The sequence below is a fragment of the Brachypodium distachyon genome, chromosome 1, assembly GCF_000005505.3.
Source record: "Brachypodium distachyon strain Bd21 chromosome 1, Brachypodium_distachyon_v3.0, whole genome shotgun sequence".
Lineage (NCBI taxonomy): Eukaryota > Viridiplantae > Streptophyta > Magnoliopsida > Poales > Poaceae > Brachypodium > Brachypodium distachyon.
In genome coordinates this window covers 6,163,625-6,189,089 of record NC_016131.3, presented here as the reverse complement: position 1 = coordinate 6,189,089, position 25,465 = coordinate 6,163,625, and the positions used below count along the sequence as shown (strand labels likewise).

The window sequence follows — 25,465 nt, the reverse complement described above, 5'->3', positions numbered from 1 at the left end:
CTTCAAACCGAGGGAGCATGGTAAACTAGTTGCGGTACAAACATGGACGCTAGGTTGTCTCACCCTAGTTAGGGTTTCTTGACCAAGCCCTCCTAGTCGTCACCGCCGTAACTCCTTAGATCTTTCCAGCCCATGCCTTGGCATCTTAATCAACTTCGTGAGGTAGATGGATCATGATCTCGGTCCTTTAGTTGTCATCTTTCTTTCTATCAGTTTATGATGTGTTTTTAGATTCGTTTCTGGTCGATGTTCCCTTTCACGAAGCTGGCAAAGATGGAGGTCACAATAATCGTGTTCTATCATGTAAACATAATAAATGTATTGAGGTCTACCGCCCCTCCGAAACTGTGGAGTTTGGTTTCCCTCGGTTGCGTTGGTGACAACACGATTTGTTTCTCGGGCTTTGATCCCATCTGCACGGCACTCCTTCTAGCGTCGATGAGCTAGAGTCCCATCGATCATATGCAAGCTGTTGAGGCTAAGGTCTCCATGAACCTTAATCTTGGTGATTTTCCATCTACAGGCACAACACCAAACTAGTTTCGATAGAGGAGCGGTTGGGACGACGCTTCATGGACTCAATCGTGTTGGTGGAAGAAGTCAAACATGGCCCAAGAACATGGTATTTTCCTTGTTTTGTTAAGGTTCTGTGTAATGGTAGGGTTGTTTAATTAAGATCTTTGTTCTTTCGGGGGGAAAGAGAGCATGGCAAGAAGATTCATCAATTGCCTTTTGGAGTTGAACTATTGTTTTCTTTACAAAACTGAAATCCCGTAATAAATGCCTTCGTTCCAAATGCACCAAGGCAGTAAGAAATTACCGCCAGAGAAGAACAAAACAAAAACAAAACACTTGAGACGACGACGAAGGAGAATTGCAATTTATTGTCCTGTCCCGAACCCTTTTGCTTTCCATTGGCCCGTTTGTCCTGTTCGGCATTCGTCTGCTTCTCTTCTTCTTCTCCCCCACCGTGGCCTCGCCCCCACGGACACCATGCGTGCCGCGGCAGGCTTCCCCACCCGCGTCCTTCCGCCACGTCAGAAAACGACGGGGAAATGCAATGCATGGCACCGTAATACGGCATCTGACTGACCCACCGGATTTGGGAGCTAATGATGCAGCTCTGCAGACAGAGTCTGTGTGCGCTAGCTAGCTAAGGTCAGCCGAGTTTGTTTTCCCCTTTTCTTTTTACTCATAAGCGTGTGCATTGCATGGGTCAGAAGTCAGATCGATTGAGATAAGACAGTAACTTGCCTAACCGGGTGTGCGTAATCAAAGCTAATTTAGACTAACCCACAAGAGTTGAATTATTGGTATAAGAAAGGAACATCATCTTGTTTCTAGATAAGATGACTCTGCCCGTCAAAAAGATAAGATGACTCTCTTTGCGTTCCAAGGTAAACCGGCTGGGACTCGGACGATTCTGGAAGCGCTGCCTGCTGCTGCAAACAGTAGGGAATCTGGATCCAACGGTTGTTTGTTCCTGCAGGGCTGCAGGCCGGGCGGCGCTCAGGCCCATGCCTCTGCTCAGTCTCTGCCGCGCCTTGCCGGAAATGGCAGCCGTGTGGCCACTGCAGCCCCAATTATTGGAGCTCCGGCCTGAGGCGTCGTCGTACAGTTTTCTATAGCGATAGCCTGACAGGGGAGTGATGGAGTGGAAAGGGATCGGCACGCAGTTTTCTGTGCCATTGCTGTGGGTACCTGCCAGTAGTTTTTATGGCAGTCTTTTTTGGTAGATCTCGACAGGCAGTCACCTTGTACCACTTAGCAAATTTGCAAATCAACCATGAGTGAAGGTAAATCTATTCTCGGCGTATTTACAACTACGCCGCAGCAATGTGTTTGTGTGGTACTCGGTTCAAAATTTTAGAAGTTTGGCGCGGAGATTTAGAGATCAGACAATTGCATCCCTATTTACATACAAATATGGGTGGCAACGGAGATAACAACTGTCATGTACTCCATGGATCGGAGGGAGTAGTGCATTTGTACCCTTCCACTTCTCCTTCGCCATGCCATCATTATATTAAATTCCTTATCCTCGATAACTTTTTTTTTGCCAATTTTCGTCCTCACAAACGACCATCAGCAACAACAAGCCAGATCAATGAGTCTATATTATTGGATTCATTATTTCACCCGTTCAAACAATATTCCAACCATTCAAACAATATTCCATCTATTCAACCATTTCAGATCAATGAGTAAATCATGAAATTAAGATTGACAAGCACTCAAACATACATAAATGAAAACTCACAAGACCTTAACTTCTTGCGAGCGACGGATGGAGGACTCTGGTTTATAGATGGAGGCTTGGGGTTAGGGCCTTGTCCTTATCCTCCACCAGCTCTTGGATGTCGGAGATGGACGACAGTTGCCGACTCTTGGTTCAGGGACTTGACTAGGGATTCAAGGTGAATGTTCATTGCGGGACAATGGGAGTACGTGGCTGGTTGGGAATTCCTTCGCACGGTCATATCCTCACTAGGCATACTCCCAATTACAACAAATGTGCATTATGTAGGATGAGAACACAAGCCACATCATCTCACTAGCTTCTTAGAGTTTTCTTGCTTCTCTAAAGGTAGGTTTTGAGGAGTGCTATGTGCGTAAGGGCATGTACAACGAAATGATGCCAGCCTTCTTTTAACAATGTCACATAGATAATTGTGGATGTTGATGAGAAAGAAATGAAAAAAAAGTGCGAGCCTTTTCTTAACTAAAGCATTGATTGCAAGATATGATATCCTATTGTGTAGCATGTTTTAGGGCCTCTTTGACTCATAGGATTGGAAGAATATGGGAATAGGAAAAATGGAAGATTGCTATGTCATGTCCACTTGAACCCTATAGGATTTAGTTTGTCTCAAAGTTTGTTTGATTGCATCAAAGGATTTCAACCAAGAGGTTGGAGTGGATGAAAATTTTCCTATGAAGTGTAGTACAAATAAATATTTTGGAAAAAATAATATAGGATTCAATCCTATGAATCAAGCGACCAACATGGGAAAACTTCCTAAGGATTTCAATCCTACAAAATTCCTTTGAAAATCCTTTGAATCAAAGGAGTTTACCGTCTTCTCAAAATAAAGCACGGCATCAGAACATCTGTAACAAGCCAACCTTTGAGCACATCATCCCTAACCACCTATAGCTAATTGTGTAATCCAAATTAAATGACTTTTCTTTTTTTTACACCCATACACCGGGGCCAAGCAGAAGGACAACAATGCTCGTTTTTTGTTTGCGCAAGGACGTTTCAGCTTTTTTATCCCGTTGTTGGACTGTCTTTGTAAGTTGTCATTCCAAACAACTCTATTTGACCCGGCTTAATATATTGAAAAGAAATGCAGCCTGACAAAAATACCATTGGTATATAGAAAGAGAGAGAGATCTAGAGAGAAAGATCGAGCTGCAGGCAACTGCCGTCCTCCTCGGGTACTTGGTCCAAAGCAAGAAAAATGTAACCAGCACACGGCATCACCCCCACACGCACACACCAAACATCTCTCTGCCTTCTCTGATCCTAAACGCTGAAAGTCCCCTGAAAGATATACAGACCCAAACGGCCAAACCTAACCCGTGTGTCCTCTTGCTGCACTTGCAGGCTGGCTGACGGATGCAGACACTGCTACTAGTATACATACACCTCTCGCATCGTGTGGCACATGCACAAACAGTGCAGCACAACGTGACAGGATGGCGGCCGGTCTTAATCTGTAAACAACTCGTTCAAGTAACTCCATGATCCATGATCAGAACCTGAGAGCCCATCAGTTTTGGCTTCTTCTTCTTCCCGATTCCCGTTCATTCACCTGACAGACGAGTAGATATACACTTTCTTCTGCTGAGATCTGATCGATTTTCACCATCCAAAAATTCCGCAAATTAGTTCCTCTCTTGCTTCCTTAGTCGACCGTCCGTTTCTGATCCGACGGTCACGCGCCACCGGAGCTACGAGACAAGGCCGGCCACCAAAGATCCGTAGGAGCAAGAACCGAGGGTCCATGATTGGGGGAGAAGCGTTACTCACAAGACGCGAAACGGGCAGGAGCCACGGAGGACCAGCTGGATTAAGGAGGGATAACATTGTTTAACCACGCCAAAACTGTTCGAGCGAATGGGAGGAGTTGCCTGGTTTTGATACATGCTTGCGAACCGATCGATCTGGAGGAGAACAGATGCAGCAACAGCAGCCACGATCATCATCATGGCGCGCGTTTGACCATAGGAAAACTAAGCTTTCTTTCTTTCGGAGAACTCTTATCCATCTTATCAAGTATCAACCGTGTTCTGCTTTGCATCTCTGCCGTAATCACCACTGGATTAGATGATGGGGTTCTTTTTTAGGTGAGAATAAATTCCTCGGCTACCTTCACTGTCATTTGATAGGTACATCCTGGGCCTTCATTAGCCCCAATTAATTCCTCCTCCGGGGCCCCGGCCGGATAATAAACTCCGAGGTTTATAATCTACACATAACATTTTTTGTCCGCGCATAAAAATTATCATTTGTTTGGAACACAAGGAATCGCGCTGAATTTTCTACAAACAAAAACCCACAAAATTCCAGCGGATGGCAGGTGAGATCAGGCGTAGGCGACAAACCTGCGATCGGGCGAGATGGCTGCAAATATTCTTCCTTTGGGAGCAAGACACGACATGTGCGGCAGCCCAGCTCTGCAAGAAAACATCACGCGTTGAGTTGAGATGGGCGCACCGGAGAGCGTGCAAAGGAACAGAAAAAACTTGTCCTTACAGCCGTCATACCGGAGGTCGTGTCAGAGCAAAACCGGCCGCAAGTGGCAAATTAACGGGTCCGGAATCTTTTTTATTCGACTGTTGATGGATACATCTCCCGGCCGTCACGACGGCAGGGCAATCAAATCAGGGAACGGAGGGCTCCGTTTAGATCTGCAGCAATTCGATGCTTTCCGGGAAAAATAACGATGCCACGGGAGTAGATTGAAATCAATTTGGTCGCAAGAAAATGGTTGCTGAATTTTACTCTTACATCTGTTGATCCATATTTTCTAAAGAATTTCTCATGGTGGTACAGTACAAGGCGTCGAGAAGCAAATGTTCCCTGCTACACCTTGTAGAGTCAAAGCTACTTCTTGATCTTCTTATCGTTCCTGCCCCTCTTCCTTTGCTCCCTCCTCTCCTCCGAGTAGTTCTTCTTCACCAGCATCTTGTGCATCGAGACTTTCAGGGCGGCTAGCACGGAAGCCAGCACCTCCTCCTGCTTCGAAATGTCGAGGCTCCCTTGTAGCGCCAGGAGAAGTTTCTCGCCATATGGTACTTCACTGTCCTCCAGGATTGCGGGGCTGTGATCGGAGGAGGCCAATAGGTCCTTCTTGAAGCGGGGGATAATTCTTACACGGGTTAATAACTGGGAAGCAGCCTGGTTCGGCATATTTGATGCGCCCATGACAGTCCACAGAAGATCTGCTGAGGAACTGGAAGCTAAGCTAGTGGGAATGTAGCTATTTTCCATTGTAATCACCTGCAAGCAGACAGGATGCATACGTTTGTAACATCATAGGAAATAAGTAGATAGTGTGTAATTAATTAATTAATTCCGCAAACAGGAGATTCGGTTGCACGCAGACAAGAAACTTTGATCAAAGCATCAAGTTTCCTATTTCTCAGACTAGCTAGTAGTTGTAAATCTTGTAAGCAAGGCCGCTCCATACTAAATCTTAACTTGGTCCACCAAGTCTGGTAGTAGTTGGGCATCTCTCTTGTCCGTTCATTCACAATATGTAAATTTTTAAGTCTGATAGCCCAAATATTAGGAGCTGGCCTTTTAAGGGACTTGACTGAATATTGGCTGGCAATCAAGACAAAAGAAGTCCATCACATATTAACTAGTAGGAATGACATATTCCTCCCTTTTTTTTTGACAGAAATGACATATTCATACTAGTTATTTTAACTACAAAGGCACACGCTACCGCTACGATTCCAAGCCAGTAAAGCAAGAGCAAGCATAATATAATCAGCTAGAAACTAATATCACTGCCTCATTCATAGAACTGGTTCGATAAACTTCTCTAGATCCAAGGCCTAGTAAGTGAACAACGTCAGGTTATCAGAAGTATGACAAATCTCATTAAGAAAAGACTCTGCTCATCCCCTTATTTCTGAATCAGTGGCCTCGAAGCGGAACGTGCAAATTTGTGTACCAAAGAGATGTACCTTTAGAAAAGATAACTTCTTGTCTACGTGATCACATCCTAAGAGCATTACGCCGTTCAAACTGCAGTATTTAAAAAGAACCCCATGTTACTGAGACAAATAAATTGTACTACTTATTGGACAAATGCCATCACTCAAGCTTACCTTTGAATAGCTACAGCAGCCAGCAAGCCATCATTTGTCAGACATATATCCGCGACAGCAAGGTTGCTGTCTTCAGTTTCATTTGGCTCTGCAAGTTCCCCAACCTGCAAGTAGTTTCAAGAACTAGTTAACTACATAATAACTTGAAATGTTGTCAAGCAACATAAAGCTCGAAACAAATATCGTGAAGCTTTTACCTTGCCTTTGACATGGCACGTATCAAGGAGGCAGCCATTTATGTAGTCCCACAGCCGGACCTAGTAAATAGAATAAGAAAAAAATTCAGAGACTTTGGATAAGCTTGCTGAAACACATCAGATTTTCGAAATGAACATATACACACAGTTGAATCACCGCCCCCAGATAATAGAAAGCTTGATCCTCCTGAAAGATGTGTGAAGGCAATGCAAGACACAAACCTGCATGAATATGTTGCAAATTTTAGCTGTGAAAGTACAATAGTAGGGATCATGGTAAAAGAAAAATACTAAGTCTTCTAGATGTTGCAACCACTTGAACAGTATGAAATAGTAGAGTACAATGATGACACAATGAACTGAACATACTCTGTATGTCCAAGACAAAAGCTCTGTATTTCGGGAGCCCCTTTTAGAGGATTCTTTGGGAATACTGTAACCTACAAAGATAATTATACAAGACTATGAGAGTAAGATGAAAAACTCAAAGTTATGTTCTACCAAGGCAAATACTGGAAAGTACAGAAGTTCCATACTCGGATTTTGAAGTCTCGGTCCGCAGTAGCAATGAATCGTCCATCTGGTGAGAACTTCTGTGTTTTCAAATAAAATGGTACAAGTATACATGATTATATGGGACATTGACTGAAAAAGAATGCAACCGTGTGACATAGTGACAGACAACATTCAATTTGTCAACAAGTTACTAACTCTTTAATAGAATAAAATATAGGAGGTAAAAATATATCATACATGGTATGTAAGGTAAAAATGTATCCATACCATGCTAGTAATAATACTGCAGTAGTGACCAAAAATTGACACAGGTTTGTTATCAGCTGACACCTGCCCTTCACCATCTTCCCCCAGAGTAACCAGCCAAATAACACCAAATTTGTCTGCAAATGTAACATACAGGCCATCTTTGCTAATAGCAACTGCGCTAACCCTCTTTTCCGAAGTTCTGCAGAAGTGCAAATATTGCGTACAATCATATGCATGCACGGTGATTTTAATAATATTAAAAAAATGATGGTATTCATTTGTGCAGTTCATAATGCTAAGATACTAATATGTCCCTTTCAGGAAAAAAAAAGATACTGATATGGCATTCCTTGGTGAGAGTCTGTCAACCAAAGTTAAGGAGTGGGTTCTCATGCAGACATAAACCTAACAGCATAAGACTGAATACAAGCAAAATAAAAGGTAGCACTTGGTGTCTCCATTTTGTTAGTAACAGAGAACAAAACAAAAACACACTTACATAGTTCGGATGCAGCGCCATGAGTCGGTTTTCCAAATCTTAACAAGCTTGTCATCACCCGCAGATGCGAGCAAGATGCCATCCGCACTAAACGAAATAGCTCTTATAGCATCCGAGTGAGAAGAGCCGCCAGAATCATCAGACATCGAAACTGCGCAGCCGCCCCTAGATGCACAAATAAATCTTCATTTGCATTGCTAGGCAAGCAAAATGGATAAGAAACACTTTATACCGAGAAATTTACAACAGACGATGCAAAACTAAGCAAGTGAACTTAACAAAAGTTATAAGTAGCAACATTTTAGGCATCTAACATTTTGCTCTCAAGTTCAAGCCCACGAACTAGTTAACAGCAATGTATGGTTTTTCTCACATATCATATCGGATCAGGCACCAGAAAAGATTACATGACTCTCAGTCTCCCACAAATGTAATTAGGCCGACTTAAAAGGGCGCGCTACTATCACAACCTCCACTGAAATCCAGCAATATTGTAGTCAAATCAAGAACTTTGCGCCAATCGAATTACAAGAGAGCGTGCAGGGAGCTGCACTAGAACGATGAGAGCATTCATTCCTTACTTGAGATCGAACACGCGGAGCTCGGGCCCGACGGCGACGGCGACGGAGTGGCCGAGCGGGTGGGCCGCGACGAGCGCCGGCGCGAACTCTGCCGCGCCGCTCACCTCCGCCTCCTCGACCACTACGTCCTCCATTGAGGGACCAAACCGAAGGACCAGAAACGAGCGTGGAATTTACGGTCGGGTTCGAATCGAGCGCGAGATTGGGGAGGCCGGAGGGAACTCGGGAAGTCGGGAGTGGGGATTACTAGGGTTTATGGCTGGCTCTCTCGTGGGATCCAGAGATCAGTCTCACGTAGGAGTTACACCCACCAAGTAGATGGAGCCCAAAGCCCATGGAGTACTGGGCCTCCAGAAACAGTTTTCCTGTTTTTCTCCTGTAATTGATTTTTTAGGCCTTTACGACCTTGTTCAAAATCACACCTTTTTTTTGCGAGGTTCAAAATCACACTTCGAAATGAAAAAAAAACGGTGGGAAAATCCATATGTACGGAAGATATGTTTGAGCTCGTCTCTCGTTGTTCTTGACCAGTGCAGTCTATAGTCAAGAAAGAAATGCTCCAGGCCAAGTTTTAAATCACTGCGATTTAGTACTGGTAAAAAACTTCTCGCCACGTACGGGCCGCGCTCCCCGGGCTACCCCCGTAGCCCCCCCTGCTTGAACCCGGCACCTCCGGTGAAGTTGAGCCTATCGATGCGCACAGCAGCGTGGGGCGTGGGGGACGTAACAAAGAGAAGATGATATCTTTGCCGGAGTTGGGTAGGGTGTTTACTGTTTACAGAAGTGAGAAAGAAGAAGATGCATAACGTGTTGATTCTCTGCATCTAATCCAACAACTGAAAAATGATCACAAGTTTCACAACTTTTCTTTTTGTTTTTTTGAGGCGGGTAACATGGCAAGGGTGGAGGCCCAAGGCTACCCAGGTTTCAGGCCTGGGTCTGAGACTAGAAGCTCATGTATTCTCTTTAATCTCACGAAAACAAGAGGTATAAGGTAAAAGTATTCGGCCCAATAAGAACTGGTTCAGCCTCAGGCATGAATTTGGACGCGCTGGCTCAACCCGGCCCCGCCATTAGTCATAGGAGACCCACAGTCACCATGCTCACAGTACTGGTTAGATTGTCATTCTCAATCCCCTCAAAAAAAGAAAAAGATTGTCATTCTCAAAACAAAAAAAAAACTTGTTAGATTGTTAGATGGATATTGTATGTGATATCTTAATTAAGCTGTTTAGTCGGCGTTTTAGGAAAAATTATCTACATAATCGACGTTACCAGGACAGCGTTAGTTTTTGGGCACGTACTTCAAAACGTACTTATGAAAGTTATGTGACTATTTGGTATTCCGTTGTTTCTTCGTCGTCGGATGCCTGGAGAAAAGATGACGAAGCCAGAGGCACTGACTTGAGGGACTTCGATCGATAAAACTTCTGGTTGTAGATCTCTGTTGTTTGGGTGTGTTTTAGTCTCCTCTCCGATCCGATGTAACGTACCACTCCCTCGATGAATAAAGTCTGATCATTTTCTGGAAAAAAAGAAGAAGATATTCACGAGAGGACGTGAGAGTTCTTGGATTGGCAAGCTCGGCTACGTACCGACTGTGTGCGACACGACAAGATGACAGGGCATACGGCCGGGGGCAGCTAGCTAGCCAATGGCAGGCCGGAGACACGCATGGGACCGGCGTCCACGGCCATGCTCCGGTCACGTACCCCATGACATCGACTCTCTCGTATCATCATCGTCAGGTTCTTCTGGGGAGGGATCGAGAGAGAAACATCTCGTCAGATATCCAAGATATCTCCGCTGATTGAAAAGATCTCGTTGGTCAGATACTGCTTCTTCCGGCCAGTATATATGTCTCGTGCCTGTCGCCCCTGTGCTGTGCTTGGACGCGACCCGACACGTATATATGACGTTTCCAAAAGAAACCCAGACATCGTATATAGCGCGCGCGCACACACACATGCATGCACTCGATCCAGTTTTCAGACACGCCGGTCCTGTCGACGGTCGATCGATGTTATACTGTACCGAATGGAAGCAAGATATCATTAACAGTGCCGTATACGATCGAGCAACCGAGGATCTGACGAGACGATATCCGAGAGGGGTGGAGATGGATCGATGGAGGCAGGGGGCTCGTCGACACCATCGTCCGGCCGCCATGCCCGATGCGCGCGCCGGCCTTTGCACCTGGTCGTGTATACTCGTACTCGGACACAGTAACACGTGCGTCCTCTGGCATGGCACTGGGATCCAGTGAAAAGACTGTCAAATCATGTACTGTACGAAGGTATGAACGGTGGGTTTCAAATGTACGAGTGGATCAGCAAAGAACCGTACATTCACTTCTCTAGGTATAGAAATCGAACATCCAATTCCAATTTCTAACCTTTCCGCCTGATTTTTAAGTAAAAGGCTTAAATCTCAGTCGACTACCAGACCGTTAGATTGGAATTTTACGCCATCCAAACTCATCTCGTCTATCGTTCGGCTCGAATCTTAAAACACAAACTAGATCCAACGTATTTCTAACTAAAAATCAGACATTTTTGATACAGCAAAACCATAAATAAAAAATGGGAGCAGTGTCTATTTTTCAGTCAACTTGGAAAGAAATACTCCATCCGATCCTAAATTGTTGTCGAAATGTTACATGTATCTAGACGCTTTTTAAGAATAGACACATCCATGTTTGGACAAATTTGAGTTAAGAATTTAGAATCGTAGTAGTTATTTTCTCGGTTCACAATCATAGCCATCTATTTGATCAAAAAAATTCTCATCATTTACATTTGCATGAATCTCAATGATCGATCAAATGGTTGTTATTTCTCGGTCGCTTTTCAAATATAAAAATTAAAAAAAAACGCATGCATGATGTACGCTTTGTGGAAGAACCCAATTGCAACCAAAGGCGGCTAGCACTATCAGTGATCTGCATCTCGATCCATGGCCAGTTGAGTTACGCCCCTGTGGAGTGTCGTGGTGTCGAAAACCCCTGTGACGAACGATCGACCTGCATGCATGGGCCGAGGGCTCTGGCATTGGCATTATCCAGGGACGGCGCGCGGCATGCATCGCTCTCGATTGGGTTTCTTATAATTAAGCCGACGCTGTCCTACAAATCTACAATGCCTGGACATACACTGATAGTCAAGCCTGTCTGATGCTAGCAAACTTGGCAGGCACCTTATCCAGGTAGTGCTGCTACGTGGTAGGGCCCATCGATCATACCATGTCGTCACGGAGGAGTACATCAATCCGCCGAGCATTATCGCCAGAATTACCTGGATTAGAGGACATATATAAAAAAGGGCCCGTTTTTTAATTTGATTGACAGGTTACGAATATCTTCTGCATCAATGAGTAACAATTATTAATCTAACATGCTGAGCTTGCGTACCGGTTTCGTTAGCTAGGATCCCACGTGCGCGTTGACAGAAGCAACAAAGGTCGTATATATGCATATGGAAGATGGAGGGAACATGCCTGCATGCAAGCAGCTTAATTGATCGGTGCCGGCTGATATGTTTCCTGCTATCTAGGGCATAGATTAGTTCGTCCTCGCGGCTCTGACTCGGAAGCAATCAAGGTCAATCTATCGCTACGCTCTGTTCGGCATGAGAGAGACTTTGAGGCCGCGAAGCAGTAATTAGGGTGGGCGATTCCAAGATTAACGCGCGCGGAAATGTTCCTCTTTTGTACGTCCGTTCCCTTCTCCTCAGGGCAGGATTAAATGTGGCCGAATAAAAGAGAAAAGTGTTCGCAACGTAGTATCTGGAGAGCTAAGCAACAGTCTGTAGGACACCTGATAGCAGATACAGTACATATGTCTCTCTGTGGAGACGAATTTCTCTGTGGAGACATTACGCGGTCGCCGTGACAGCGAAAGGCAGGTGCATGCACATCGATCCTCTCCAAAACACATATATAAACGGGAGCCAGCAACCTACCAAAGCACAGAAAACTCAAAAGCACACGCACTACTTAACTATCTTAGCTCTTGGCAGACCATTTGAGCTAGGCAGCCGTGCTTGCTTCTTTTCAACATGGAGGCGGTGGAGTCGTCGGTGGTGGTGAGCTGCGAGTGCTGCGGGCTGGAGGAGGAGTGCACGGGGGAGTACATCGGCGGGGTGCGTGCCTACTTCGCCGGCCGCTGGCTCTGCGGGCTCTGCTCCGAGTCCGTCAAGTACGAGGCCGGGCGCAAGAGGGCCGGCGGTTCCGCTAATTCCACGGAGGACGCCGTGCGCGCGCATATGGCCTTCTGCCGCATGCTCCGGCGCCGGGACCCCGCCGAGCGCGTCGCCGAGGGCATGTGCCAGCTCCTGCGCACCGCCTCCGGGAAGAAGAACAACAACCGGGCCGGCGGGGCCTCCTCCTCGTCCTCCATGCCGCGGCCGGCGCCGCCGGCGGCAGTGGCTGCCGGCTGCGGACGCGGGGCTCCCCCGCTGGCGCCGCGCGTCGGCGGCGCCGCTGTCGACCGGGCTCTGATTTGAGATCGATGTATCAGCCTGTGTTCGGTCTTATATCGATTAATCGATCGATCGAGGTGCATGCGTCGTACTTACGTCTTCAATTCAAGAGCACACATGCACTGGCCAGTAGTAGTTCATTTGTTCAAGCGGAAACCACGTATATACGACGTTTATATGTATGGAATCGGAGTGTAATTTCGGGAGACATGATGTGGTTTTGATCAACAAACAAACCCTGTATGTATAGGCTCGGGTCGATCTATATATACTCATGTGCTGTTCTTGGTGTCGATCCTTTTGATGATCATCGAGCAATAATACTGCATATATATGTTTGCTGCGTTGATCGATTCTGCTTCGAGAATCCGTCTTTCTTCGTTTGTGATAATTCCTTGACCTCAGTTTGCTCCCAATCTTGGCAGTTAAGATTTTCTTTTTCTGGACGGATCTTTCTTTTGGCCGATCACCTCCGTTTTCTACGGCGACGAGGTCATGGGCCCATCGCCCCTGTGCATTGTTTTCTGTTGTCCTCGCTCTCAACACGTAGTAGTACTAAACACTGCGTACAGTACATCAAGTTTGTCTGATGCTACCTGAAAAACAAAATCAAGCCTCGTATATGACCCTCTATTCGTCCTGAAGAAATTGCATGCACACACACACGCTAGCTTTTCGTTGGATCTACAGATGATCGGCAGTCTGTTTGTTCGGATGTTATGCAGACAGTGCTGAGCAAATCATCACCCAGAAGATCAATTGTTCAGCCCTAAAAAAAATTCAACTCGAGTTCAATAATGCATCCTTCAGAGCAAAGCAAGCATGAATCCATTCCATCGAGTCATGCGAACTTACCCCCTCCAGTCAAACGGAGCTAGAAGCTCGTCTCAGGGACAGCGACTCTTCAGAATCTCACATCGCGACACTTCAGAATCTCGTAGCACTAGTATTACAGTTTACACTTCGAGAGCTTTCTTTATTAAAAAAGAAACTGCAGAAGCTTCCAAGACGATCAACCGGCCCAGAAAACTTAAGATTACATGGGACGATGGACACTTGAACAGTCAGTTATTACATGAAAGAGAAAGGGGAAAAGAAGGTGTAAAAAAAAACGTGCCGACATGTACTGGCCGGCTGGTGTCATCCACAGGGACCACGTACGCATCCTCCCAAAGTATGAACAAACGGTAGGTAGCGCCGAGGCAGGTACCCTGGCCGTGCATCGAGAGAACGTACACGATGGCGTTCCGTTGCGGCTAACCTGAAGGGTCACGTTTTTTTTTTCTGTTATTGTTGTTCTCACGTATCCCGATCCGACGCGACGAGATGCGACTTGTGGGTTATGTAATGTTTGCGGTACAGATTAAACGAAGTTGTAATACCATTTTTTGTTTTGGCTTCTTCTCACGTATCCTGATTTGACACAACGTGATGCGATTCGTGGGTTATGTAATGTTTGCGGTACAGATTAAACGAAGTTGTAATACCATTTTTTGTTTTGGGTTCTTCTCACGTATGCCGGATTTGACACGACGCGATGCGACTCGTGGGTTATGTAATGTTTGCGGTGGAAATTAAGCAAAGACCATCTTCCGTTTCAGGTTGCTCTCACTTATCCCGATCCGACACGACGCGATGCGACTCGTAGGTTGTGTAATGTATGTGGTAGAAATTGAGCGAAGTTGTGAGGCCGTCTTCCGTTTCGAAAAAAGAGAGGTTAATTGCGAGGCCATGTCAAGGAAAAAAAAAGGAAGGTTGTGAGGCAGTGATAGTATGTGTTTGATCTAGCCACGACGGCCGCGATCGTCACCAGAACAGGGGCTACGAAGGATCATAAAATGCATTTCCCGTTAAAAATTTGAAAAACTTAAATTGCACATAATTTCCAATATACTCTCCGTTAGTATTCCTTTCGTTCTCAATTCAAATCCGTGCCGATCTTTATGGAACAGATGAAGTACTCCTTCCGATCGGTATAACTTGTCTCAAATTTGTCCAAATACGGATGTATCTATGTGTAAATTGTGTCTAGATACGTGCAATATTTCGACAAGTAATTTCGGCCGGAGAAAGTACTTGATTTCGATTGGAGTGGCAGAAATAATCAACTTTATGAACAAGGATGTCTCAATTGAGTACTCAAGCTTCCAGGTGATGAATTGATGACCTGTCCCTGTTCATTCGCAGCTCACAAGTCGAAACTCGGGTCGACCGTTGCTGGCGGATCCCCTTTCAAATTTCGAACCCCTCTTCCTCCGACCAGTATAACTCCAAATCGAAACCCAAACCAACCAACCCCAACCCAATCCATCCATGGACGAGAGAGAGACGGCGAACCCGATGGCCAGGAGAGCGGGCACTCCCCCCGCCACCCCCACCAACGTGACCCCCTGCTCCACCGCCTCCTCATGCTCCTCCAACTCCGACCCCGCGGCGGCGCGGACGCCGGCGCCCTCCATCGTCGTGCCGTGGGCCGGCGCCGACGGCGGCGGATGCTACTACCCGGGCTGCCGCAAGGACGCGAACTGCGCCTGCGAGATCTGCCTCGCCAGCATCAACGCCACGCGGGATCTCCTCCCGCCCGAGGCCGCCTCCGCGCGGAGGTGCTTCGCCGCGGCTCTGAGGGACCGGAGGCCCAGATCGCGCCCGCTCTTCCTCGGCCGCGACACTGCGACGCCCGGGTCAGCGGTGACGGAGCCGTGGACGCCGCCGATGCGGTCCACGGCGAAATCGAGGAGGCCCTGGCAGGTGGCGCGTGAGGCGGCCGCCGGGGGCGGGAGGAAAGGCGTGGGGTCCCCGTCGCCTGACTGGGCCCTCTACGCGGCGACGATTCTTGGGTTCTTGTTTCTGCTGTGGGTGGACACGGGGCTCGTCCCGGAGGTCGCGGCGAGGGGGTTCGGCCCGAAGCTGTCGCCGGAGGCCGTGGCGCAGATGGGTGCAGAGGCGCGCCTCGCGCCTGCCGGCCTGGGTCACGCGTTGCGCGTCGTGGAGCGAAGGGTCGGGCAGCTCGTCGGCGCCGAGCGGATCTCCAATTGCAGCTTGCCGGATTCCGTCTGGCGACTCGAACAGGTTCGCCGTTCTTGCCGTTCTGGCGGTGGCGCCGTTGAGTTCTTGCCTCTTTTTTATACCGTAGAGACAAATCATTGGCGAAAAATTCTTCGTGCAGAATGATCAGCATGTGTTCCACTGGCGCTGCGCGGTGTACAAGTCGACGGCAGAGGAGGTGAGCGTCTGGGGGAGCCCGCTCCGGGCCTCCGGCCTCCTCCCGTCTGCGCTCTCAGCGCGGCACCTCACCCTCCTCTCTGGCATGATCACCGAGGTAAGTAATCGACAGAAACGCTCCAACGCCGAGATCATTTCTTTGGCCAAACTACTATTAGGTGCTAACTGAAGCCGGTGCTTGCAGTGGTCTGACGGGAAGGTGTGGCCGACGGTGAGGACGAGCAATGGGACCTCCTGGAGCTACCGGGGACGGAGGGCCGCGGCTGTGCAGCTGGAGCCCGAGACGTGGATGCTGGAGTACCAGAGGAGTGTGCTGTTCGAGGGGACACGGCTGTTGCCGGCTACCATGGAGCTTCTGATGTCCAGGTGCTCGACAATGGCAAAGCGGGCACAGCGGAAGCTGTCCAAGCGACGGTTCTACGGTGGCGCCGGCGGGATCCAGTCCAACCCAACCTGACTTTCAGTCGGGATTCAGGCGAACTCAACTCGTTTAGCTTTAGGTTCATCTCATTTCCTGTGAGATTGATATGGATATTCAGTGCTCTTTCGGTTGTACTAAGTACTAATGATGTGTACTACTATCTGCTACTGTATTTGATTAGATTTACTCCCTGGTCTGGCTGATCGAAGCACCTCTATTAGGAATCCAAAAGCCTCAAGGTTTGAAAATACAATCGGATACAGTAGTATAATTCTAAGGGAACTTTGCTGAAGGACACTCCATTTTGTTGTTGACTGCACAAACAAAAATACAAAATCATCACATTGATTGGCCACCAAGATATTTGGAACATAGGAATTAAAAAACACTAGAACAGAAAAAATACAAGAGATAGTGCCTCCCATATATCCAAGAATCCTACCGAAACCAAAAACATACGAAAGCTTTAGAAATATCGTTTGCATACCACACAACCGTAGGAAATCTGGACAGAAAGGAGAATAAGACATAGGGTTTTCCTTCAAAATACCTGTGGAACGGACCATTCTATTGCAATTTCAGAGAAATCCGTGTAACCTATTTTTCGTTCCAAACAACATCTCCAAGGCCTCTTCAAATGAAAGGAATACAGGAAAACATAGGAATTAAGAAAGAGGAGAATCCCTTTATAGTAATGCAAGTGCAAAGTATAGGAAAACTATAGGATGTCCTTCAGATAGACCACAGGAAAACACAGGGAGAAAAATAAGAATTTTATAGTAGACGGGAATCCACTCTGTTAAACCGGCATACCGAGCTTTAGTGATCAGAACGAGCATGTTGATCTAGAAGAAGGGCCAGTTACAGGGACTTCAATGGCAGAGAACAGATGTGGAGTAAACTTTGGAAACACAAAGTTGGGCTGAAAGTGCGTATTTTTTGGTGACAAGTGATTAGGAGAATGATGCCTAACGATGTCACTCTGAAATATCACCATGTCAAGTATGTAGGCAGATGTGATGTTTGCCTTGCTGCTGATGAGAACCTGATTTATGCGTTGAACCTAGGACGAAGCTAGGAAGGTTTTTGGATTAAAACTACAATGCTTGCGTCCTGCCACTTGGTCCAGAGATATTTTGTGTGACCAGATGTTCAGTGAAGAACAAAGGGGACTGGTCATCAGTATGATGAACTACTCTATTTGGTCCTCGCGCAATCGGTGGACACATGATCAGGAGTGACCCAATCCATTCACTGAAATTGACCAAGGAGGAGCTGTTGATGCTTGATCTTCAGAGGAAGCACTAGGTAACCTCTCCAGAACAATGATGGATTAAAATAAACACGGATGGAGCCATTGCTGTGCTAGGGGGTGGACGCAGCGTGGCCCGCTCGCACCTGGCTTTTTTGTACTTGGTGCATGGAGTAAACGCTACGCGGGCGTTATGGATCCCCTTATTGCTGAAGCACATGCCCGTAGAGTTGGTTTTGTCTTTGCAAAACAAAGAGATATTTCTCATGTTGTGATGGAGCTCTGGTGTTCGCGTCATATCGATCGCTCGGCAGTGGCGCCTATCCTAGATGAAATTGGGGAGCTAGTTTCCGGTTTTGCTTCCTTTTCTATTCAGCATGTTAGATGTACAGCTATTCTTCTCAGCTCACCTGTGTGCCAAGCATGCCTGCACCCTGGAGTTGACGAGCATTTAGCTTGATGCGAGCCCGCTTTCGTTGTTAGCAAATTGCAAGCTAATTGTACTAGAACTATCGTTTTATGAATAAAGCTCCCTGAATTCTCTGAGAGAGAGAGAGAGAGATTACACAAATGATTCTATTGAATCTTAAAATTTCTATGGAAATAGGAGCATAGAAAATCAATCTGCGGGAAAATTGGTTATGATTCAAAGGCCTCTACAGGAAATATTTCGAAGATTTATAATCCTTCAAAAATCCTATGGTTTTCCTTTGTTTCGATAAATGGGGCGTAGAAAATTTTCCTCCAGTGTGCAAACGTTTACCTGCTCTGAAGATAATCAACATAATCACGATTCCAAGACAGCAAATGCACAAAGGGAAATTGCCTCCGTTGCTCTCAGCCTCCCGGGGTGGCGAAAGCAGCAACCTGTGACATTGTATTATCTGCTCGACAAATAGTAGGATAAGTGGAAAAAAAGACCAACACAATGATCACCAGATGTAAGTGCAAACTAGTAAACTAAATGTTGGAGGGAATGTTTGACATGGGAGCGACTGATCCTATGGTGTGGGCTGAAGAGAGCAGCACCCTAGGGAAAATAATCCTAAGAGCAGGATATACAACCGCTACAAGTACAACGGTACAACAACAAAGCCAAGTACGGTATATGGTAAACTACGGTATCTAAGTTAAAACTAGTCGAACTTCGAACTAATCAGCAGATAACCCAAAATGCTCCTGGACGACCTTTGCCGATGTTTTGCCGAATCCTTTAGAAACTTTCAGCATGGCCTTGAACTTTTCCTCCTCACGCTTCGCCTGATTCACCAGGGTAGTAATATTGGAGACAAGCACGTTGTATCTTGAACTATCGGATAAGGGCTTAGGATCTGCAAGCTCGGACCTGTCGGACTCAAGCTGCCGGTACAGACTGAGGATGTAATCTCTCTGGGAATAGAGCCTCTGCTCTGCCAGCCTGAATTCTGCTTCCTGAGATCTCTTCAGTTCTAGAAGGGCCCGGTCTATCTCATTCTCAAATTTGGCAGACATAACGTTGTGATCACCAGTAATGAAAATTGGAAGGTTTTCGACAGCTTCATTAGCAGCCAGTGGATCACTTAGATATGGGTACTTCTGCTCAACGCCTAGCAATGTGACATCAGTAATAGGTGGGGAAAGTTCTCCTACATAAGAAAAGGATCCAGTTATGTGCAAGCAATATGTGAAGCAGCAACAACAGTACACCAGTGATTCAAACAGTTCTTTGAAGTTCCAGAACGTTAACACATGTCATAATTGAAGTTGTTCTAGATTACAAAACACACACACGAGGTTTTATCATTTCTACAGCAAGAAGAAAGCACAGGTGTTACAGAAAGGGCTAAACTCGGCAAGTACAAGTTACAGAAGCTACCAAAGCACTACTTGCCCCCTATAGGACGAATCTCGGATGAGTTTGAATAAGATGCTTCTAAATTTTGTTCGAGAAGAACATGCTTCTAAACTTCTGCATAATCTACAGAGTTACGGTATATAGGAAATACAGTCAACACCAGATATCCTAACCTTTACAACTAGGTTGGGATCTTCTAGGATGACATCCATAGTCCCCCAAAAATATTTCATATAGCTCTCTCCTATTATTAGTTGCACTGGAACAATAAGTTTACCTGAACTCGGTATTGACATGCCATCACCATTTTCAATTTTCCAGACTTCAGCAAGATCAACCCCAGATTTCATCTGCATTAAACACTAGACCATAAATCCATAGTCTATGACTACTGAAAACAAGGTTCACACCATCATAGCTATGGAAGTATGAAACTATCCTCGTGTGAGCTGATAAAACATTATGATAGCTAGGGACCATCCTACTTGGAGCTGATAAGACGCATCACATCACCTTTGCCAGAGCTGACCCCATATAGTTCTCCAAGTCTTTTGCTTTTGCTTGCTCTGAACCACGCAAGATGCATAAGCCCATATTCAGGATAGGCTCAATTTCATCCCTTGATTCAAGAGATCGGCATGTTTCCAAGAGTTTCTCCACATGCATCATCAAGTTAGTTTTCTTATCACACCACCTGCAGTAATATTGCACATCCAAGCCAATTGTTCCTCCAACAGTTCCAGTCATGTAACATCGAAGAGCACAATCAAGATGCGCTACATGCCCACATATATAGTTATCTTTCACAACTTCCTTGCACTTTATGTAGCTATAGCCTCCAAAGGAATTGTCAACAACTCTGCCGCAGAGAATGCAACAGCATTCACGACAGAAATTAGGCTCTGGGCAGCAGATTTGACAATCATGTAGTGCTGATGATTCAATAAATCCTTCTCTCTCAAGATTGCATGAGTTATTCCGAGCCTTGCATGGTCCCGCTGGATCAGGAAAGCCACTTTCGGGTTCATGGAGTCTAACTTGCTGAGTTCCTGGATATATTTAGGTGTTACAGAACAGCAGAAAATGAACAATCAAGAAAGAACTAGCAGCAAACATGCATAGACGGTATCAATGATGCTTATTAAATCTATCAGCGTCAGGGCCGGCCTGGGCCCGGGACCCATGACTGGAGGGGGGCCCAAGTTTTACTTCTTCAGTATAGATATTAGGCCAAGGCCCAAAGCATCAGCAGCAAAAATGTAAAAAGAGGCCCAGTCCAAGCAAAGCAACGAGGCTGGTAGTACCGATGCCAACAGCGTTTAGTCCGTCTCTCTTTACTCTCTCGTTCTCCTTGTCTTCATCCCCGCGATAACGCCCGCCACTACAATTCCTCCTAGATCGTAGCCGGAGTAAATGGACGCAAACGGTTCTATTTTATTATCTAGATTGAATCTTTGGTTTCCCATTAAAAAATAGGACCACATATTTAGTTTCTTGCCCCGGCCTCAGAACCAGCATCTCAAATAAAGAAACCATTCCTTTTTCCTTTGGTCATGTGACACCCTTCAGTACTAGATAAATCTTCAACCAATCTCCAGATTAGATATGAACAAAAGTAAGGTGGAAGATTATTCCAAAACTACATTTAAATGGGAGTTTGGACGAGCCAAAATGATCTTCTTTCCTTGATTTTGAGTTAGTATTTGCGAAAAATCACCGCTTGAATGAGGAGGACGAAGCTCACAGTCGCTTAGGTTGGAAGTGACAGAAGACGAAGGCATGAGTGGTTCTATGCACAGGCGGGCGGCGGCGGGATGTGTGTGCGTGTGTGTGTGTGGGGGGGGGGGGGGGATTTAGGATTTGTGGGGGTAGGAGACAAGTTATATAGACCATGATGAGTGGCAGAGCAACTTTTAGGCCATTGTGGGCCCTGGCACTGGAGACATGGAAAATACCATATGGAGATTAATGTTTAAAACTAATCCTGATACATGTACATACACTAACAATTTCCGAACATGCGCATCCATAGAAAATCAACTAAAATCTAAAGAACTCCCCTGATTTGATGTGAACAAACAAACTTTGTTAACAGTTGGAACTAAAAAGGACAGTTGGCAAATTATACAAGTGCAGTGCATTGGCTTAACACTAGAGGTAATTTCAAAAGGAGATTGTGCATAATAACAGCTGCAGATGTGGCATGTGTAACAACATGCCAGCTATGCAGCACCGATACAGAAACGTGTGATGGTATGATGCCAGTGTGGCCTGGTTACTCGTCATCTTTACTATCTCCCATGTAACTGCATAGGCAACTTCGCGACTCCCTTGGGTTTCGGTCGCCTTTCGTGTTTGTTAGTGTGGTTTCAGGTACGGCTCTTCCGATCTATGGTTCTCATCTTTGGCGATGGTTGCTGCTCTGGTGCGTTGGTTCCTTGGGGCCTTAGCATGACGACTACCCCACCGTCTACTACCACAAGCTCTTGTTTGGCAAGCTCTGCCCGGCTCCAGTGATGGAGGGGCAAGGACGGTGGCCCATCTTTGGCTCGTTCTAGTGCTTGTTGCCGTCGTTAGGTGGTCCGAGGACCTATTTGTAATTTTTATTACTTTTAGGACTTTTGGTACTGCTGTTGATGACTTAATAGATCGGTGGTCCTCTTCGCAAAAAAAAAAACTTGACGACTCGTGCTGTTTTTTCTTTAAATACGGTCAAATAATGATTAATGACCTTTCATCGATGGTTGGATCTTCGTCACAACTTTGTTCATGTCTACTAAGTGAGTACACATGAACAAAGTTGTGACGAAGATCCAACAAAGCATAAAAGTATGGAATTAACATGCCCATGGTGGAGTTGCAGCGATATATTAGGTTCGACAGGGTAGTCTATATTTGCAGGAAATAATGAACTTTACTTATGAAATAAAACACCCAAAACAGAATAAAAAAATACAATAAATGCTAATAGTGATAACAGTATACCAATAGGAGAACCGAGATGAATGCTTGAATACATACGGTTTTTTTAGTAGATAGAGGGAAGGAAAATGGAAGATCTTCACACCCCAAGTATGTTTAGTACGTGGTGCAACCGTATTAATTTCTTCAAGAAAGTCAAACAGGTGGTCAAGGACAAAAAACAAGGACTCCAGTATGAGATAAATGACTTTTCACGAAAGGTAAAAAACTCTACGTACAGATTTACAGAAGCACCCACTAGATGATATGTGCTGATTGTAAGTTGTAGCATTCTACAAGCCTAATACTAAATGTCAGCACATAAGCACCAGCTAAACATAATAGCAGCTGTTGGTCGGCTGCAACAACTGCACATATTCCAATATCATCAGTGAAACTTAATATCTTTACAACCCATACTCTTGTCCAATGGATATATTTTCACTTTGAGATGACAAATAAAAACATAGAAGTGCAACAGAAAGATCTAACCTCTTTGATTAATGCTTTCTTCAGCAGGAATCTTCCAAATAAACTTAGAAAAGAATGTACTAGGGTCAACATCTGGAAAGTCTTTCTTGATAAATTCTTCAACTTTTAATCTACTAGTGAATGATGTCTTCTTGCCAGTAGCATCACGAAAACGAGAGGGCGGAATAAGATACCTGTTCGAAGTTGAATCCATAACATAAAGTCAACATGACCTATAAACTTCATTTTTCTCAGAACCATATATAACCACTAAAATTGGCTGGTCCCATGCTAAATAAAGAAACTAATACCCTCTACTATTTGTTTAGCTTTATGCAGACAAAACTACTACACTTCAAAACTGACCTACTGAGGCATTGACATTACAAACACATTTACCTGTCAACCCAGTGCCCTCCCGCAGCAGATCTGTTTCCCACTTTCCAGTACCATTCATCCCCATCAAGTGGCCAATTTTCAGGTGCATAGGGTAAACCTTTACCATAAGCATTAGCACAAACAGGTATAGCAACAAGGCCATTCTCACTTCTGCACAATTCTGATAAATGAAGTTCCCTGGGTATGTTTTTTTCTGTTACCACCTCAGCACGCACCTGAAAAAACAAGAATTACATCAATGCATAGCTCAAATTCTACTGAACTCAGCAGACATTGAGATATAATTCCCCTCCATTATATATCCCAAGAGATTCCCTGAATGGTTGAAAACAAGGAAAATACTTGAAATTTATACAACAGTATTGTGAAAAGGGAAATTTATTTCTTCTACAAATAGGACCCTAGTTTCATCTCAAAATGTCGATACCTCGCCTGCATTCAGCGGTTGATTTGAACTTTGGACAACGTCTAACTGCAAGCCATCCGATGGCATCCATTGACGTCCAGATCTCTCTTTTGGCGGTTCAACTCGCACCTTTTTGTCCGGAGGTCTCTCTTTTGATGGTTCTATTTGTGCCTTCTGTTTCGGATTAACTTTTGGACTCGAGACCGCTGGAGATCTCTCCCTATCCTTGCCAAATAATTCTAACAACCTATCGTAATGGTTGATAGTCTTCGTCATCCATCTCTTTGCTTCTGGTTTTCTCTACAAGATCAAATCAAAAGTTACATCAGTTCCGCAACTCGCAACAGCTATACACTCGACTTGACGGGTGACCCACACAGACTGACAGACCTCAATAAATTCTCTCCAAACTTGTGGGTCGGCATGGAACCTCCTGGTGCCCTGGTTCCACTTTATGCCGCTCTCCTTACCGAAGAGACTCTCACATTCATGGAAGGTATCCTTCACATGCTTGAGACGGTTCTTGATGTGCGAGCGGTCGATGTTGACCCCGAATTTACCAGAGACCAAGTTGATGACATTGTCAAAGGCGGTTGTGTGGAACCTGCCCTCGGCGGTCCTGTTCCCGATGACCTGCTGATGAAGAAGAGCGTCGATGAGGTATCCGCTCATTTCCTCGGTCCATGAAACGCACTCCCTCCCGAGTGGTCTGGAGCCATTGCCTCCATTGATGTCGTTGCCACCGGAGTGCAAGTAGTCTGTGGAAGTGCTGAGCATCTCCCAATTCCACAGGATCCCCAGCAGGCAATCCCACTCACCAACTCAACTTCACTCAAACCTCGGTTCGGTCAGGGTGACCGATGGAGCAGCAGCGAAAGGGCGATTGCAGATCTGGGATGGGATTCCGACGAGGAGGAGGGGTAGAATGGAGCTCACGGATGTTACCAGCGAAGGGGAGGCGCGGAGGCGGTGGGCTGGGCAACGGGGGCAGGGCGGGGGGGGGGGGGGGGGGGTGATGGTGGGCTCGGACGGGGTGGGAGCGGGGGTGATGGCGGGTCGGCAGGGGGGGGCGGCGGCGCACGCACGTCGAGGTAGCGGAGCGGTTGCTAGGCCGGAGATGGTGCTTGAACGACGCGGTTCCTGGCGAGGGGGGGAACGGGATGCGAAGCGGAAGGAGCACCAGTCAGGGAGAAAAGGGAATTAACCTGCCGGGCGTAGGGATGGGCGAGTACTTGCGACGGCGAGACCGGCGGCGGTGTGCGTCGGCGGCGACGATATGAACAGGCAGCAGAACGCCGTCGAGTACAGCCACCGGGCACCGACCGAGACGCCCGTCGACCGGAAAGGGGCAAAAGACAGAACGGTTCGCAGCGAACCGAAATTCTGAAACCAACAACGGAAGCCTGTAGTGGGGTACGTATACGTGCCGTATGGCTCCAATCTGTATACCGTACACGGCTAAAGAAAGGAGAGACACGAGTACACGACGCTCGATCATCTGCCGCTTCGATTCTGCGTGCGTGGACCTGGTCTGCCAGGTCACGGTCGGTGACAGAGCTGGGGCTGCCATGTAGGACGGAGCTAAGGGCGATCGCCGAATCTGAAAATGACACGCAAGACTTATGACGTGC

The 25,465-nt window shown here is 46.2% G+C and overlaps 4 protein-coding genes across 4 annotated transcripts; 2 read left to right on the top strand and 2 right to left on the bottom strand.

Moving 5' to 3' along the window:
• Positions 1-4,934: 4,934 nt before the first annotated feature.
• On the bottom strand, positions 4,935-8,659 carry LOC100845342 (tRNA (guanine-N(7)-)-methyltransferase non-catalytic subunit wdr4). Its single transcript, XM_003559646.4, has 10 exons — positions 8,391-8,659; positions 7,810-7,974; positions 7,329-7,509; positions 7,082-7,138; positions 6,915-6,985; positions 6,692-6,767; positions 6,546-6,605; positions 6,349-6,452; positions 6,205-6,265; positions 4,935-5,509 (listed from the first exon to the last, which is right to left on the bottom strand). The coding sequence occupies exons 1-10, from the start codon at positions 8,522-8,524 to the stop codon at positions 5,114-5,116; spliced, it is 1,305 nt and encodes a 434-aa protein (XP_003559694.1). The 5' UTR covers positions 8,525-8,659; the 3' UTR covers positions 4,935-5,113.
• A 3,705-nt stretch (positions 8,660-12,364) lies between these two features.
• On the top strand, positions 12,365-13,217 carry LOC100828539. Its single transcript, XM_014896599.2, has one exon. The coding sequence runs from the start codon at positions 12,446-12,448 to the stop codon at positions 12,890-12,892; it is 447 nt and encodes a 148-aa protein (XP_014752085.1). The 5' UTR covers positions 12,365-12,445; the 3' UTR covers positions 12,893-13,217.
• Positions 13,218-15,035: 1,818 nt separating this feature from the next.
• LOC100828237 lies at positions 15,036-16,788 on the top strand. Its single transcript, XM_003559382.4, has 3 exons — positions 15,036-15,937; positions 16,035-16,187; positions 16,275-16,788. Exons 1-3 carry the CDS (start codon positions 15,182-15,184, stop codon positions 16,545-16,547), a joined length of 1,182 nt encoding a protein of 393 aa, XP_003559430.2. The 5' UTR covers positions 15,036-15,181; the 3' UTR covers positions 16,548-16,788.
• Positions 16,789-18,667: 1,879 nt separating this feature from the next.
• LOC100827932 lies at positions 18,668-24,836 on the bottom strand. Its single transcript, XM_010231699.3, has 7 exons — positions 24,225-24,836; positions 23,856-24,134; positions 23,429-23,643; positions 23,051-23,223; positions 20,111-20,646; positions 19,875-19,947; positions 18,668-19,388 (listed from the first exon to the last, which is right to left on the bottom strand). Exons 1-7 carry the CDS (start codon positions 24,609-24,611, stop codon positions 18,916-18,918), a joined length of 2,136 nt encoding a protein of 711 aa, XP_010230001.1. The 5' UTR covers positions 24,612-24,836; the 3' UTR covers positions 18,668-18,915.
• Between the last annotated feature and the right edge of the window lie 629 nt (positions 24,837-25,465).